Consider the following 10,385-nt stretch of genomic DNA (forward strand, 5'->3'; position numbering starts at 1 on the left):
TCGATGCCGGAGTCTTTGGCGTCGGTTGAACTATGTCAAAGGCAGGCCTCGATACCAGAGCCGTCGAGGTCGAAGGTCTCTCGGAATCCATCGTTGTGGAAGGATTTAGAGCCGATTCAAGGAGCGCCACTTTGAGGCGCGCAGCTCTGTTTTTTCGGGTTTGGTTTGAAAATCTGGCACAGTGCTGGCAAGAGTCCGGTCTGTGAGACTCTCCCAAACACAAAATACAGAGGTTGTGGCGGTCAAGCGGTGCGAGTTTACTACTGCAACGTTGACACCGGTGGAAAAAACCCCACTTTTTCTCCATAGAATAAGAAAGTAGTGGAGAAAGAAGAGGGAGGGGGGTAAGAGCCTGAAGGCCAAGCTGAGGGAAACGGAACTTTCCCCCCTCAGGAAAAATAAAGTCTTCTTCTTTTTTTAAGTTTTGTAGATAACAAAGAAGTAACACAAAAAAGGTAAAATAACTGAGGAAAAATCCAAAGAGCCGTGAGGCAAATAGCCAAAAATATGGAACCGATGAGACCGACGGAGAAAAGGTCTTTCCAACGCAGCGGTAAGAAAGTAACTGGCGGGATGTCTGCGCCCACCCCTCTGGGCATGCGCGGTGGGGTTCCTGCGCATGCCCAGGGGACTGGGCGTGAAAATCCATTGAAAGAGCTTGCTACAGCACCGATCAATCCAGCGCGTGCACACTGAATCCCATGGGTGTGAATGTACAGATGACCCCTCGAAGATCACCAGTTACAGGTAAGCAACCTGTTTTATCATTGGCTCCCCTGTTTAAACAAAAAAATAAATAAAACTTGGCTAGCAACACTGGGGGGGGATCCATGCAAGCATTGTGGTTGTGTTTTTTTGTTTTAATATTTTTGTGAACTCAGTGGACAGTGAACTCATTTATTCCTGTTATTGTTACTTTCTACATCTTTCCCTTTAAAGCACATTCTATAGGTTGATTTATGCATAGGAACATTTTGCGTTTTCTTTTGATCAGTTTTCATCTGTTGTCTTCACTTTACTAAGGAGGCAGCATAATGAAATCTTTTCATAAATTGTTTCTTCACCAGAACACTTTCTGTTTTGATTCCCTTCCTTGTCCAAGCAACTTCCAGTCTGTTTCAAGACAGATGTACTTCTGCTTCCCTGGTTTTAAAATCTAGCATGTTTACCAGGCCCTTTGATGAGTCGAATACTGCTCTTATTTGAATTATGCAATTGTTTATAACATTTTATTTATTTATTTTATATTATTTTATTATTCAATTATTTTATTGTTCATTTACTTATATAGCACTGCTGTGATATATGTTAGAATGAAGGATCATTTCGCCCCAGGCTACCTAGATAACTGTGTTTCCAAACCCTACATCCTACTGACCTTTCTTTTGTGGGGGAAGGATACCTCCACCACCACCCTGCACTTTTCTACCTTTTTACTTTGGTGACTTGCATGAGTATCCTGTTTTCACTGACACAGATTATGTATTGTCCGTATGTATTTACTGGATATATTTTTTATTATACAGGTACCATGGACAGGGTATCAGAGTAGGTTTGCTGTTGATCCTCGTCTCATTACCCATCAAGCAGCTGTGGCATACAATGTGAACCTGTTACAAGCACATGGACGTGGATCTCCTATCCCTTATAATCTTGGACATCATTCACCAGTCAATGTAGGGCAGCAGCAGATTCAGCATTCAGATAAAGAGCAACTTGAACAAAATCGAAACAGTGAGTTATTATACCTTTTATTTAAAAATTTACATGATTTCTTCCAGTTTGCTGCTCAAATATACTTTGTTCTCAAAATGCTGGGCTAATCATGGGGGATATTTTGCTGTTAAATCAGTCATTCTAAGAAAATTGTGATATTTCTATGAAGACTGAGTAGAAGGCTTAGAATGCTGAGAACAAATTAATGCTAGATGGACCGTCCAGCAACTCGGATGATTTTAGAAGTCAGAAGTTACCCATCTCCTTAAAATCTTTGCTTGATAGTTTTGGTTAACTTGCTTCTGCTTCTGGACTGCAGCCTTTTGGAGCTGTGCTTTCTCAATCTTTATTTGTTTGCTGGGGCTGGAGGTGTAAGCTATACACATTATCTCTTTTCAGAGCCTGAATCTTACTTATGTATGTCTAGGTTTTATCAGCATAACATTTTATGAGAAAACTTTGTGAATTCTTTTTATTTTTTTATCACAAGGACTGGATTAAAGGTTGAAGACACCATTAAAATAAAACAAATTGTGGGCCTCTCCTTTGGGCCATTTCCTAATCCCCAGTCATATTTGTTCTGTGTGTCTTTGCTAGTACTTCCTGTAGTGAGAAGTTGCCATAAATGTTGTTTCCTTGGAGTGCAAACATATCCTCCTGCTCCATTATTTTTGCAGTTAATGAGCTGGAAAGGAGTTGAACTCACTTTTTTGCTGGGGCCGTCAAATTGTAGCCGATTTATGGAGAACCCCCATAGGGTTTTTCAAGGCAGGAGATGTTCAGAGGTGATTTGCCATTGCCTTCTTGTGCATTCCTTGGTGGTCTCCTGTCTAAGTACTGACCAGGGCCGACCCTTGTTAGCTTCCGAGATCTGACAAGATTGGGCTATCCTGGGCCATCCAGGTCAGGGAACTAAAATGTTATGACACAAAAATATAAATCCTGCAATCTCAGTTTGTACCAGCCACAATTAGACACTATTGTCCTTTTGTTTAGTGTGCTCCTTCTAGTATGAGCACGATGCAGTGCAAATCTTCATGTTTGTTATGAGAGGGATCAGATCCCCCCCATACTACCACTGGGAAAGAAATTCACTGGTTCACATTTTTCCTAATATCAAAAGGAAGGGAGAAACAGAGAAGGTTGACCACTGTCTAGGATGGGTGTGAACTCCTGAAGCAGGCTTTTGCCAGAAGAGCAAATGCAGTGACATACACATTATACTTGTTTTCAAAGGAAGAACAATGATTAATTCATTATCACTATGGAATTGCAAAATGAATATTTTTAGTTGGAGGTATAAAAGTATAAAAAAGTATTAAAAGATTCCAAAACTTCATGTAGTGACCACAACCAAAACTGCCTGGGGTTCTGATGTGCGCACAGAGTTCTGCATGTGCAGGGATTGCACAGCTCTCTCTCTCTCTCTCTTTTTTAATATAATTTTTATTATTTTCCACACTGAACTTAACATAACAACATCAACAAACCACTATACAGATATCCAACAACATAACACATAGAACAAAAACAAAACAAACAAACAAGAAAAAAATACAGATCTCCTCCTATTTCCTTTAGTAGGTACTTCATGTAGTGACCACAACCAAAACTGCCTGGGGTACTGATGTGCGCACAGAGTTTGCACAGCTCTCTTATGTGATTGCACAGGGATTGCACAGCTCTCTTATGTGAGTTATAAAATACACAACAAGAGCAATGGGGATTCTTGTTCTGCATGAAAAGTACACCCTGATTTTGGAAGAGAATGAAGCAGGAACAATACATGTAGATATTCTTTTGTTCATCAAAGCCTCGTGTGTATTCTAGGCTAGGGCACTCCAGATATGCTGAATTCTGAAAAATTACATAAAGTAACTATTTTTCAAATAAAAATGACATATAGTGTTTGATAAGTTCATTGCCTTCTGATACACAGCTTAGATTGAAAAACAAATTTGACAGGGCGATCATGAAATATAGAACTCCATAATATTTTTATTAGCATATTATCTATTAGCATAAAATCTATTTCAGAGCAAGGCAGCATTTTAATGCTGAAGGACTGAGTACTGTATCAAAATTGAAATTGCTTTGATTCCATTTGTGCTGTAAGGATGACATTCCTTAGCTATACTGTGCAGAAATCTGCTTCATTAACAGTCTGAAAAGCAGAGTTATCCACTTGTTGAGAGCTGAGAGTGCCAAGGTGCATATCTGAGGAGCTTCTTGTATTTCTCACTATCATAGACATATGAGCGGTCGTAATGCTATGCCAGATGATATTGTTATTCAGAAGTTAATTGGACACTAACTAGTTCATGGATATAGTCATGAGAAGACTGTTTTTTAAATTCATGAAAGCTGGCCTAATTTCAGAAGCAAATATGACATGTCATCCTTAATTTCTGCCATAGTAATCTCAGCAGTAGTAAAGAGCAAAATATGCCTGAAAAATAAATTTAGATTAGGAAATTCACTCTCCTCAACTTTTAATAATGTGACTGAAAAAAACAAAAAAAAGTTATTGACATTTATTTAACATAAGCTTGTTCTGTACCTCTAAAAGTTGCTTCAAACCTGACAGTTGAAGCTTGGCCATGAATAGTGCCAAATGCCTATAAAATTAAAAAGCAGAAGAACACTGTAACGTTTTCATACAACACAGATTTACAGTGCAATCCTAAGGAGATCTACTCAGAATCCTACCGAAGTGCACTTCTATTGAGTCTCATGGACCCTCTAGCCGCTTTCAGTACCATTTACCATGGTATCCTTATGGAGAGTCTGGCTGAGTTGGGAGTAGGTCACTGTGTTTTGGTAGTCCCACTCTTATTGGTTGTCCAATACCAGAAGGTAGTTGTTGAGGACTGCAGGTTGGCCCCATGGCTGGGAGGGATCTTTGGGAGTTCAGAGTGAAGCGCTGAATGAGAAATCTGGAAAATTAATTGGTCAGTATTTTAAAAAGCAAAAGACACTATTTTTCTAAATGTGAGCACATGAGCACTTACTAATGGGAAAAAATGCTGAGGATTAGTTATGTACATAAATATTCTGAAGATGAATTTGTGAATTTCAGAAATTATGAAAGCTTTAATCAAATTCCCACTTAATGTTTCTGTATGGAGACAGTCATGGGATTTCTTTAAAAAAATCTGTAAGCAAGCACAGAATATTTTTGGAAGTAACCCATAGTGGCAATGTTGGAAGGAGATAAATAGCAGTAGATCCATTTCAATACATGAATTATGGAGGAAGCCAACTAGTTACCCATGTTTAATCCCAGTATATAACCGATGATGGCAGACCAGTTCACTATTGTTCTAGCTGCCCATTACATGTATGGCCACTATGCAGTTCAGAATTACAAAAATTAAAGGCATTAAACATTGTTTCTGGCTATGCATAACATGGGTCTTCAGAGTTAAAGTATGAAATGTTTCTTACTAGAAAACAGCCCTTAGGTTTTCTTAGCTTCAAACTTCTGTTCCCTTGTGTAGCTGTTTTGTGACTCAAGTAATATTCTGGAATACTGAAGACTGTTTAGATATTTTCCCTTTCATTGTTCTCTTTGCTGCTGTGTTATGCCAATAAAGGTCTTTGTATGTGTGTGATATTTTCCCGACTGGCAAAATTGTTAAGTACTAATCAGCAAAAGACTAGTGAGTTCAAGATGTCCTTGCACTATGCTCATTTTATCTTTTAAAAATGTTCTGCAACTTAGCTATGGTTTCATAGAACCAAGACCTATTCTGCTAGAATCAGCAAAAAAAACCCCACAAGACCTTATAACAGCACCATTTGAGTACAGTCATGTGAAGCAACCAATCCAAAGATACAAATGTAATTGCTGCTGCTTATTGACTAATGCAAAACATCTATTTGCATGGGCTTTGTCATGACTTCTACCTGTTCTTTTTTGTATATAACCCTAAAGACTTTCTAGGGGTTTTCCTTAATATATGTCATTGTAAAAGTGAATCCACACACTTCTTTCATTTCTGTGCTGTCTTTTAAAACATATTTTCATAAAAATTGGTAAAGAAAGCTTGTGGAATCATTTCCTAAAATATGCAATTTTACTATTGTTGTTGTTTCTGTTGCTATTATATTACAGAGCCCTCTAAAATCTGTCTTTTGGCTGCAGTGCTTAAATAACAACAATGTAGGCCAGGGATCACTATCTTTCAATTGAGAGCACTGAGATCCTACACCCTTAAATTTCATCTTGCTTATTGATAGTGTAAGGTTTGCTGTTCAGATGAGAGTGAGAATGGTGTAGCTTAGTGTAGGAACAATGTTTTCCCCCTCAGCAACAGGGATATACATTAATTTTATTTATATAAATTATTTATTTGTTGCATCTTTTCTTGATAGTTTCAGCAGAGAGTAAACAATTTAATTAAATGGGTGAAAATGTTAAGTATGGCCAGCAGCAATACCAGACTATTTATTATTTAAGGACTCCTAATTGAGGCTAATAAATATATTAATAATTTAGCCTGGTTTGTGAGAATGTATATGTTATTTATGTTCACTGAAAGTAAAGATATTATTAATAAAAACTTTCAGGCAAAAATGAACCAAGTATGGGACCTGAAATAAATAGAATTCGGACTCCTGAGAAAAAACCTATGGAATCCAAACAGGTGTGTGTTTTCCTTATTTTTTCCCCTATATCCACCATATGTGTGACGTTGTAGTCACTTTATGTAAAGCATATACAAAGGAGGTAATTCCACATGAATTAAGAATCAAGGGTGGTATATTACCAGGGATAACAACTTAATAATGAAAATATATTGCATTTGTAAAGATAATCAAAGATCGCATTGTGATGACATAACATAAAATTCAGAAATATAAAACCTAATAAGTAATAAACACAATCCAAATTCTACAACTCAAGGACTATAACCAAATGCTGAACCTGATGTAGACATGGCCACATAGTGCAATCCTAACCATTGCCCATTGACTTCAGTGGACTCTGCTTAGGATTCTACTGCTGATCTAGTTCTGGAAATCTTCATGAAGCTTCAGTGTTCATGCCGAGCATCACCTGATACATCCATTAAAAACTGCTCTGGCTTTTGTTCCTGCCTACCATATAAGCTTCACATCAAATATCTCATGCTTCCAGAGCTTGGTAGGAGACCCTTTAGTTAAAACCTGCGAGAACTGAGAGAATTGCTGCTGACAAAAACTGATGGTGGGAAACTCTTAATTTTCACCAACTTTTTCAGTGCTCGTAGTTTCATTCCTGTGATTCTAATTTCTTTTAGTTGATTGTGTTTTTGGAATCACTGTGTCTGTTTTACCACTTTTACCCACTGTGTGTAATACATAGTTATTATAGGTACAACATTTGGACAATTTAATTTGCCTTTTACTACAAAAGAGATTATCCATGCTAATAGAGAAAACAGATTAACATGAGCTTCAGCTTTTCTTTCTTTCTTTTTGGCAAACACTGTTTTCTAGTGACTTTATATGAGCCAAGTTAGGAGCAAGGACTGAGTCACCAAATAGAGATTCATATAGTCCAAAGCAAGTCGTTTAAGCCTTGCAAATAAATAATAAAATGCTTCTCACTGGATGGTTGTTTGTAATCAGCTTCACTGAACTAGATATGATAAGAAAACACGTGGTGATTCATTTCTGCCATAATAGTAGTGTCTATTAAAGATTTGAGTGACAAGAAGCTCTGGACATGACATTTAAAAAGGACACACTGCCTGAGAACTTTATAAATTCTGTCCACCACAATCGGTTTGAAAACATTTATTCTCAGAAAAAAGTCCAGATTCACAAAAATAGCATGAAGTTATGTAAATGATTCAAGTAGAAGTGTCAGTGGAATGTGTTTCAGTTACATAAATAAAAGAAAGAATGTAGTGAAGGCACACAGTATTTTTTCTCCAGTTATCACCTTATTCTTCCCATATTCTTTCACTATCACATGCTTGCTTCAGTGTTTAAGTAATTTGTTTAGTACACTCATAGCTTACAGGGATTTTGTTGGCTTTGTTTTCTTAACTGATTTTTAACTCAAGTAATTTGTGTAATTTTCTCTAGGTTGACTTAGAAGTGAGTTCCCAAAGTAGAAGCCCGGAGTCGCGCTCCAGTACTGCTTATGCTAATTCTAAATTTCACCGTAAAGATAATCTTAACCCCAGACAGCTGAATCTTCACCTCACCCCTCCCTATACTCAATATGCTGCTCCTAATCGCCATTTCCAACACCTATCCCAGATTCCAAGGCAGCCATACCCTATACAGCAGCAACAAAACCTGTTAAGTCAACAACAAAATCATTTGCCTGAACAGCAAAACCAAATGCATCCACAGCAAAGCCAGATAGTGCAGCAGCATAATCATTTAAATCAGCAGCCACAACAGCCACCATCACAGCTTTCCCCTGCCTACCAAACAGGCCCCAACCAGTCACTTTTTAAAAACCCAGTTGCACACAGACCTCATTCCCCTGGCGTAGATGCTGTGATGTCAGAACAGCACCCCCCATCCCTGTTACAAGAAGTCACTAACCCTCTGAGACCCATTGCACATCACAACCCAGTGATACCATCCCATTTAAACCACTTCATTGAAGAAAATCCTCCAGGAGTGCCTATAGGGGAACCATTAGGTAGGTATGATTGCTACATTCCACAGACAGGTACCATGGCAAATATTCTAAAGTGAAAAAGAGAGTGCTTAAATAAAGTAAATATTTTAGGTTTTTGTAAGATTGTGAATTTCAAGACACAGAATTTTTACAGTATTGAGATATCTCCTTTAAATAATGTGAAGAGAGGGAAATAATTTGCTTGAGGAATCATACAGTATTTGCTGTCCTGATTCATGATACTGTTTGTTTCTAGTCTGCTAGGCACACTGATGCAAAGCCATGGGAAGTAGGTGACTGCTGGCGGTGGCATATCGTTGCCCATTCTCCGCTATACCCTTTTAGCATTATTCATAGAGCTCTAGAGATAGATGATAACATAAATGTCCATCTAGTATGCTGCTTTCAGTTTGCAAGAATTCTTTAAAGAGTAGCCAATACCAAACCTATGAGAAACTACTGTAAAATACAGAGTTGCCTATAGTCACCATATGTAGTGCTTATTAGTAATGCTACCTTTCAAACTGTTTACACATGTGGATTGAACATGTAGCTTTTCAGTTATCTGAATGGCCCCATGGAAGCCAGGATAGCATGACGTAAAAATTATCTGTATGACAAGGAGAAATTTAGTAACATAGGAGTTTAATGTTGCTTATGGAGTTATATATTATGAAATGCTGATTTCTAGAACAAATACCTTAAATATAGAAGCTGGATTAACCCCCTGCCAAATCTTTTACAGATCATATTCATGGAAATTTAGCTTTGGAAACCTTAAGGCAACAGCAAGTAAGACTACAACAATGGAATGAGCCTAATGCCTATCTCAGTCAAGGCAGTATTCCTTATTCTCATCATCACCACCCTCACTTATCCCACCTGTCTCAGCAGCCTATTGGATTGCATCAACAGGCAATTAGGGCAAACTGGAAATTTGCCAACAATGTAGAAGATGAAACTGAGGCAACTTATTCAAGGTACTTTTTGGCTGAAAATAGGATTCATGCTACTTTCACTGTAGTATCATAATATCACTGTGATATCACATAGCTTACTGCTGCTACAAAGGATAGTATAAAAGTTTCTGAACTCCTCCTTCTGTGAGTGTTAGTTATGGAGCCATTTCAGATGTCCAGCTTAAATGAAAGACATAAAATGGAATCTCAAAAGATCTGGGAAAGCATGACTCATTCCAGAGGTCTTTAGGGGCCTTCTCTTGCACTGATGTTGCCATGAACCCCCTGACAGGTATTTGCTGATTAATTAGCAGTCAGATGGGGAAGGAGATGTTGGCCATATATCAATGCATCATTTTCTATCTGTGTTGTTTGGTTCTTCAGTAGTAACATTTCAAAGTGGAGAAGGTGATGGATTGTAAACTTGATTTGACAATGAATTAGAATGATAGATTGCCATTGTGATCCCAGGGCTTATAACAGGTAAGAGCAAGCATCCAAGAGATGGGTTGACAGTCTACAGGAGATTTGCATTGCTGCTCAGATTCAGCAGCAGGAAGCAAAAGAAGGGAAACAAAGGGAAAATAATTGTTATATTTAAAGAAAAATATTTTCCAAATGATTCACAGATAAACTCTATAATTTTCCCCCTATATGATCGAGTGATTGAGCTATGTCCTAATCCACCAAAACTTTAAAAACCCCAAAGGTGACATTTTGGTTTCTCTAATGTTATATCATGCTTCATGAGAAAAATCACATGAAAAGTATAAAATTACAGCTTGGAAATGAACACCCAGTTACAGCTTCTTTTCATGTGGAAACGCTTTCAAAGAAATGACTGCTGTTGTGAGAATAGAAGATGCAAGGAAGGGTGGTATAATTGAATTGTCCTAGCAGTGTTTCTCTTTTCCAAGCCCTCAGAAAATGAATGGTTGGAGAAGCTCAGGGAATTGTATGTATTGGACTTACTACTTTGCAAAAAGCCCCAGATGTAATACAAGCTGAAAAAAAGAAGCGGGAACCCACTCGAACTTGAGGAGGGGATCTAATTTCTCCCTTCCACACTGTTTCCTCTTTCC

The 10,385-nt window shown here is 37.9% G+C and overlaps 1 protein-coding gene across 1 annotated transcript in view; it reads left to right on the forward strand.

Moving 5' to 3' along the window:
• LOC107107942 (probable helicase with zinc finger domain) overlaps positions 1–10,385 on the forward strand; it is a 94,064-nt gene that overhangs the window by 61,296 nt on the left and 22,383 nt on the right. The window contains exons 8-11 of the mRNA XM_015408309.1: positions 1,527–1,734; positions 6,289–6,365; positions 7,795–8,365; positions 9,090–9,324. Of these exons, the coding sequence (XP_015263795.1) occupies positions 1,527–1,734; positions 6,289–6,365; positions 7,795–8,365; positions 9,090–9,324 (1,091 nt within the window). The remainder of the gene's footprint in view (positions 1–1,526; positions 1,735–6,288; positions 6,366–7,794; positions 8,366–9,089; positions 9,325–10,385) is intronic.

Source organism: Gekko japonicus, unplaced genomic scaffold, assembly GCF_001447785.1.
Source record: "Gekko japonicus isolate JY-2015 unplaced genomic scaffold, Gekko_japonicus_V1.1 scaffold421, whole genome shotgun sequence".
Lineage (NCBI taxonomy): Eukaryota > Metazoa > Chordata > Lepidosauria > Squamata > Gekkonidae > Gekko > Gekko japonicus.